This window comes from Trypanosoma cruzi, genomic scaffold, assembly GCF_000209065.1.
Source record: "Trypanosoma cruzi strain CL Brener 1047053516549 genomic scaffold, whole genome shotgun sequence".
Taxonomy (NCBI): Eukaryota; Euglenozoa; class Kinetoplastea; order Trypanosomatida; family Trypanosomatidae; genus Trypanosoma; species Trypanosoma cruzi.
In genome coordinates this window covers 1-6708 of record NW_001849348.1, presented here as the reverse complement: position 1 = coordinate 6708, position 6708 = coordinate 1, and the positions used below count along the sequence as shown (strand labels likewise).

The following is a 6708-nucleotide window of genomic DNA, read 5'->3' as shown; positions in this document are numbered from 1 at the left end:
ACAATGCTCACCTCGTTGCTAAGCTCCCCACCACGACGCCGAGCACGTAACTCGCGAAGGAGACGCTCCGGATCGCGATGCACGCCGATTAGTGTGCCATTCACAAACACTCGAGCAACCCGCACATCGGCAAGACCTGGAAGATCAATCGAGTGAAACCCGGTAATACGAGCCTGTACAGCCTGCACAACGCCCGTATGATCGCTGCCACGAGAAATAAGGCACATAAGGGCCAGATTTTTCAGCAGGCCAATAGAGCCACCCTCTGGGGTTTCCACCGGACAGATGTAACCCCACTGGGTACAGTGCAGGTTGCGTGGTTTGGTGGCTTTGCTGGAGGCAGGGATGGGATTTTGAATGCGGCGTAAATTACTTAGTGAAGAGGAATAAGTCAGCCGGTTGAGTGTTTGAGCCACGCCTGTCTTGATGTTACCAGACTTCATATCTCCAAAGTTACCCGTTGCCAAGCAACGGCGCAATCCATCCGTGATGAGGCGACTGTGCAGAATTCTGCCAAAGCTGACAACACCACCGCGGTTGGTAGAGTAATCATGCACTGTTTTTGCCATCTCCTTCCGCACCTGAACAAGAAATTGGTTCAATTGAAATGTAAGCAGTGCCCCGGCAACATCAATACGTTTATGGCCCAAAAAGTCACGGTCCGTGTCCTCCCTTCTTCCCAGCGCGAGTAACAAAAGACGATGAACCATGTATCCAATGAAGAGACATTTGCTCCGATCGGCGGCGCAATCCACACCCATATGCGGAAGCAGATCCCGCATCAACAACCCCTGCGCGTCACGCTGCAAGTTTTCTCTACTGTCTTGTTTACCAAGGCGCTTGCCAATGAACCACAGCGCCTCATCCCTTGTAAATATCTGCAATGTGCTTGCATCTTCCATGGAGCCTCGGAGCATTTCAAGCATGGCGGCATCTTTTAAATCAGGAACCACAGTTTGGAGAATTTCCTTATCCGACCCCATGTCAAGAGCACGGAACAAAACAAAAAGAGGAATGAGTTCATCCATCTGTGCGACACGACAAAGGAGATTCTCGTAGCCGTGACCTGGTCCCTTCTTCTTGTACGGCATTAAAATCTGCAGCGTACGTGGTTTATTCAATGAACCTTCCACAATAGATTTAATTTCACACAAGAGCCCCTTTTGCCGTGAGAAGGCATAGACGTGATTGGCAGCTTGACGCTCCTGTGCAATGAGGACCTTCTCTGTTCCACTTATGACAAAGTAGCCGCCCTGATCATGTGGGCACTCGTTTAGACGTGGCAACTCGTCTTCGTCCTTGTTTTGCAGATTGCACCGCATGGATTTCAACATGATGGGGATGCGGCCAAGTTCCATGTTTTGCAAAAAAGTGCGGTACGGCTGCTCCTCCCGTGAACGGTAAACACGAATGCCAAGCGTGACTTGTGCGTTGGCGTCATAGGTTAGATCGCGTAGCCGGCACTCGTTGGGAAAGAGAGGATGCATCTCGCGTCGACTGAAGCCGGAGACTTCGTGCGACGGGTTGCCAATGACAACGTCCTCGAGACTGAGTCGGTATTGGTCGGGCTCCGTCTCCGTTTGGGTGCCGGGCTCAAACTGTTCGTCCTGCCGCGGCACAATTTCTAGCAGGCTGCGTGCCATGCGGGGAATACGCAGGAGAAAGTCATTGTACGAGTCAATCTGCTGGTGCACAAGCCCCTTCTCCCGGAAGAAGGAGGATATGATCTCCCAAATATCTTCACTGTCAATGTCCGTGGAGCCGGCATGCTCACCGTCTACGGTGTAGTCCGCCCCGTCCTCAACAAATTCTTCGGTTTCATTCAGCTGCAGCAGAAGCTCGTCGTCCATTTCAGCCCAAATTTGTCTTCGTTACAAATGTGCCCAACAACACACAAAGCACAGAATAATACTGTAAGAAAAAATAAAATAAAGAAATACTACAAAAAAAAAAATAATGTAAAGGAAATAATAATAATAATAATTCCGTGAAATGCGATGGGCGCAAATTGGCGGTGCGGACAGACCACGTCCGCCAAGCGCCAGACATATGGCATGATAACGCATGACGTTTCATTTTCGACGATACAAGAAAGAAAAGGGCGTATGCTCACGCAGGGAAAATAAGAAAGAAGTAATCAAATGAGACATATTATTTTTTTTTCTCCTTTTTTTTTCATTCGGCTTACTTCTCTAGAGCTTTCCTTTTTTCCTTTTTATTTTTAGTGATGCCCCGTGTTGTCATCAAGAGATATCGCCATGAGCTCAATGTCCTTCTTCAGCCGACAAATAGCGGCGAGCTCCGCCTCTCGAAGACGGGATTGTTCCTGCCGCAGCCACCTCTCCTTGTCATTCACCGCACTGCCGAGTCTTGCCAGTTCCATCCGATGCCCCCGGATACGATCCTGCGCCTCCTCTAATTGCAGGCGACTACGTGCCTCTAACGCATCCCTTTTCTTCTGTTGATCACGCGCGGCCAATTTCGCCGCGGCAAGGCGGGTGCGCTTCTCACCCACGCGTGCCTCCACAGCACGCTGCTCCTCATTCATCTCCTGCGAGAGGGCCTCAATGTCCCGCGACGCTCGCTGAGCACCGGACTCCGCTCCCTCCAAAAGCTCCTCCTCCTTCTTTAGTAGCGCCTCGCGATGCTGAAGAAGCGCAAGCTGCGAGAGCAATTCCGCCTTCCTCCGCTCTGCCGCGTGCAGACGTCCATCGAGTTCAAACGTCTGCCGTTCCACCTCCCGCTCCTCCAACAGTAACTTCTCATCCAACGCGTGTAGCTCCATGGCCCTGTCGTTAAGCGAAAGCCATCGGCCGCCGTCGCTCGATGCTGCAGTTGTCTGTGCGCTTTCCGCCGGTGGGATGGGAACAGCATGCGTGCCGTGCGCCAACTTGCCTGCATAAAGAGCGAGCAGTTGGCGCTCCTTCTCCGTTGCGCGACGTATTTCCTCCAGCCGCCGCTGCTGGGCCTTGGTGTAGCTCACCACATCAAACGTCATGGCGGCCACAAAACCTCATTTGTGTTGCGGGAAGAAGGAAAAAGATGCCCCCCAAAGAGGGAGAGAGAAAAAAAGGAAGAAAAAGTGGCAAGCAGACCTTCCATCGAAATCAAGAGGAAGGGGGAGAAACAAACACAATAAAAGGTAGAAATATTGTCTCGCAGTGTGGAAAAACAAATTCATCCGTGAAGGCAGCATTCCACCGCCCACAGACACACACAGGTGGGAGTTTGTGCTCTTCCCCTTCCCTCTTTCTCATTCTTTCGGTTTCCCAATAAAGCATAAAAGAGAATTACTTGGATTTCTTTTCTTTTGCAAGAGGCAAATTCGCCTCATATAAATGAAACAATGACTCCTGCCTACTCCCCGTCAAATTAGAGGCTAAATCCTCATCATGTAACAACGTCGTCGCGGAGTGATGCAAAGATAAAAGATGCTTCCTCTCAATCAAATCTCCTTCTTCCTCCTCACCCTCTTCATCTTCAAACGGAGGCTCACCATCTTGAGCGGCGGAACTACCACCACGCAAATAGTGTGAGGCAATCACGGCTCCTGCAACAAAAACAAGTCCCATTGCAATAGCACAGAAGCATGTGAATAGCACCAAAGTCGTGCACATAAAACTAATCAATTTGTACGTCGAAAAGTAGTACGCAAGACCCGTGAGATGAACAGTAGTAAAGAAGTGCATTCTAATAAGCCGCGCCCGATTCATAACATGCCCTCCTTGCTGGTACAATGTAAAGTTGATGGCGCGAAGCCGAGGTTGTAGGGCGAGAGGCGGCTCAAAGTCCGTGTAAACGTCCGATACAACCGCCACCTCCGTTAATGGATCAACACCAGGGAAGACATCGTAACGCAGCGAAAAGAAAAACGTCTCATACATCCACAACGGCACAAAAAAGACAAAACGAAGGGACATTTTTATCAGCCGTATGAGTACATGACTTTCCTTCTCACCGGTTGTAACGGTGAAGGAGGTAGTCGTCTTTAAAAGGACATCCAACGCAGCCAGGCTTTGGGGAACATCGGGATCCTCGGCAAACAGAACAGCGGACTCCAACACCATTGAAACGTCGCGGCCCGCATCTTCCTTCATGAAAACAAATTGCATCTTGGCGTCATATACGCCCTTGGCATTGAACATAGGCTTCTTTTGCTCAAAGAGTGCCTCAATGGAAACGCCACCACCAGGAGGAAACACTTCTTTCTGAGCCAATGAAGGAATAATCAACGTGCTTGTCGCCAGTGTGTTTTTAACGTACTGCTCTATGAGTGACATTTTAAGAGAGGCAGCCTGCCCCGCAACGGAAGATGTCAGTTGTTTGTCGGTCGTTTCCTTCGTGGATACAACGAGAGAGTCGTCGCTGCGTTGGAGCAATGACTCCGGTTGGGATGTGAGATGTGACACGATGGCATCCACCTTGCGCAATCGCCATAATTCCGTCTCAAACGGCATTGTATTGAATGTAAGTGACATTAGCTGATTTCCAGGGGCGTGCGACAGGATATAGTGCCGTATAGTCACTGAGCCGACAAGTGAAAAGGCAACACATCCGATGAGTGTAAAAAACACAACAAGGACCACAATAAATATGGCAGCGGAAGCCAAAAACGTACTTTTAAACATCCTCAAGGCAATTTGATGCCAAACGCCAAGCAGTTCTCGGAAATCATGCATACGACTCAACACATATTCCTTACAAGACACACCGCAGTCAAGGAGAAACACATAGAGCTCATCCATGCCCGGCGCATCCAGTACACACAATCAAAACCACCAAAAACTAAAGAAAAAATGTAAGGAAAAAATAAAAAAGAAAAAGAAAAATAATAAAAATAAGAAACATCACTAAACAAATAAATAAATAAATAAATGGCATCAAAAAAAAAAAAAAAAAAAGAAGAGGCACTAGAGGACTACCGCAAATAAACGCTGATTATCAGGAAACTGTGTGAAGGGCCAAAAGCCGCTCTATATCTGTCTCAGACACGTGTGGATGAGAAATACATGCATGGCAATATACACGCAGTGTGTTGGGGGAAATGTCCACAAGATCGTTCTTCCAGTGCGCAATAAGAATCTCCTTCATCGCAATGCAAGAAAGCATCCCCTGCAGGAGATGACGGGAAGCAGTCCATCGTTCCGTTTCGGATTTCCCATTCGATGTTTGAGAACAGAGACATGCCACGCCCTCCCGGTAGACACGATGCTCTTCATCCAATAGTGCATGGATGAGGTCAAAGTCGGCTTGTATCTCGGAGAGCAGATGAGTTTCAACAATAACATCGTTCTTCTGTCGCAATTGAGTGTTTTTCGCCAATCGGAAGAGAACAGCACGCCAGCGTGAAGGCAGCACCTCCAAATAGTGCTGCCGAACCCTCTCATGGAGGTAAACACGAGGATCACAGGCAGAGGGAGACGGAGGAGCCATTACACAAAAGACACTCACTCACTCCCGCCCCTCCCCCCTCTTTTTTTGTTCTTTTCGTGCTTCACCGCAACAAAAACAAGACAAACGCCATCGTTGAAAAAAAGAAGCCAAGAAAAGCCATCAACAACAACAAAAAAAAAAAAAAAGAGGCACGCCACAATGGCCACCCCCAAAAAAAAATATGTCGGATGCGTTCACACGGGAGAGTGGTTGTGTATTCCGATTAAACGGTAAAAAAGATATTAGGAATAAATTATTAGCACGACTGTCACTCGCTCTTTTCTCCTCTCAAACTTTACGGTGCTTTTTCCTGCCGCCCCTTGGCGTCGGTGGAGGAACGCTTATGCGGCTTTCCCTCCTTGACTCCGTCGCCACGATGTCTGCGCTGCCGTCGCGCTGTCGCTTGGCGGCTCCCTTCATTCCACTCTTCGCACGACGTGAGACGCCATTCTTCGTCTCCTCCACCGCGGCAATGTCTTGAGCCTCTGGACGACAGTCATCGGACAACTTCTTCAGTTTGCACACAAAGAATCCGTCCATGTTATGCACATGCGGAAAAAAGCGTCTGGAGCACTGCATCTTTTCTTGAAATCGGTGGTGGCGGTACTTCGTAAGCCCGGGACGACCAAACGGAAGTCCCATTTCGACAATTTCCACGTGGCGTCGACGCACCGCGAACTCCACAACCGCTTCGTTCTCCTCCACAAGAAACGAACAGGTGGAGTAAACAACGTAGCCACCAACTTTCACCGCATCAATGGCGGAAAGAAGAAGCGTTCGTTGCTGCTGCGAGGCTCGCTGAACATCCTCGTAGTGTTTACTGCTCTTGATGCTCTTGTCCCGTGAGATAATACCACTCCCTGTGCACGGTGCGTCAAGGAGAACACGATCAAAGTTTTTCATGATCTTATTGTAGCCAGCACCGTCGTAGTTTGTCACCACCGTATTTGTCACCCCAAGACGCTGCAGGTTGGCATTCAACGCCTTCGTACGGGGCTCGCTCACATCATTGGCAAACAATACACCTGTGTTTTTCATCAGCTGAGCAATATATGTAGTCTTTCCGCCAGGCGCAGCGGCCATGTCAAGAACACGCTCCTTTTCCTGCGGGGCGAGCGCCATCACAGGCAAAAACGATACCGCCGACTGCAGCATGTACTGCCCGGCAAGGTACTCGATAGTTCCCGCTATTGGAACATTTGATTCAAACACCTGTAAACCGACCTTGGACCACTTCTCCAGCGGCTCCACATGCATGCCACGCTTCAGCAACGC

General features: G+C 49.4%; 5 protein-coding genes across 5 annotated transcripts, besides 8 other annotated features; all 5 read right to left on the bottom strand.

Annotated features, from left to right (window-relative positions):
- Positions 1 to 999: a sequence feature (heterozygous, Esmeraldo-like haplotype).
- Positions 1 to 1850, bottom strand: Tc00.1047053509951.49 (DNA-directed RNA polymerase II subunit 2, putative; the record flags this gene model as incomplete). Its single annotated transcript, XM_799716.1, has 1 exon — positions 1 to 1850. A coding segment is annotated over one exon (1850 nt), but the record flags the coding sequence as incomplete, so codon positions are not given.
- Positions 1000 to 1664: a sequence feature (areas not merged during assembly with more than two copies in the genome that could not be assigned to a particular haplotype).
- Positions 1665 to 2821: a sequence feature (areas merged during assembly that could not be assigned to a particular haplotype. This can correspond to areas where the two haplotypes were merged or to regions with more than two copies in the genome that were merged during assembly.).
- Positions 1915 to 1983: a sequence feature (T-rich).
- Tc00.1047053509951.40 (uncharacterized protein) lies at positions 2222 to 2998 on the bottom strand (the record flags this gene model as incomplete). The annotated part of the gene is made up of 1 exon (XM_799715.1): positions 2222 to 2998. One exon carries the CDS (start codon positions 2996 to 2998, stop codon positions 2222 to 2224), a length of 777 nt encoding a protein of 258 aa, XP_804808.1.
- Positions 2822 to 6708: a sequence feature (heterozygous, Esmeraldo-like haplotype).
- On the bottom strand, positions 3291 to 4745 carry Tc00.1047053509951.30 (hypothetical protein, conserved; the record flags this gene model as incomplete). The annotated part of the gene is made up of 1 exon (XM_799714.1): positions 3291 to 4745. One exon carries the CDS (start codon positions 4743 to 4745, stop codon positions 3291 to 3293), a length of 1455 nt encoding a protein of 484 aa, XP_804807.1.
- Positions 4781 to 4851: a sequence feature (T-rich).
- Positions 4852 to 4876: a microsatellite.
- Positions 4877 to 4906: a sequence feature (T-rich).
- Tc00.1047053509951.20 (hypothetical protein, conserved) lies at positions 4942 to 5433 on the bottom strand (the record flags this gene model as incomplete). The annotated part of the gene is made up of 1 exon (XM_799713.1): positions 4942 to 5433. One exon carries the CDS (start codon positions 5431 to 5433, stop codon positions 4942 to 4944), a length of 492 nt encoding a protein of 163 aa, XP_804806.1.
- Tc00.1047053509951.10 (nucleolar protein, putative) lies at positions 5722 to 6708 on the bottom strand (the record flags this gene model as incomplete). The annotated part of the gene is made up of 1 exon (XM_799712.1): positions 5722 to 6708. A coding segment is annotated over one exon (987 nt), but the record flags the coding sequence as incomplete, so codon positions are not given.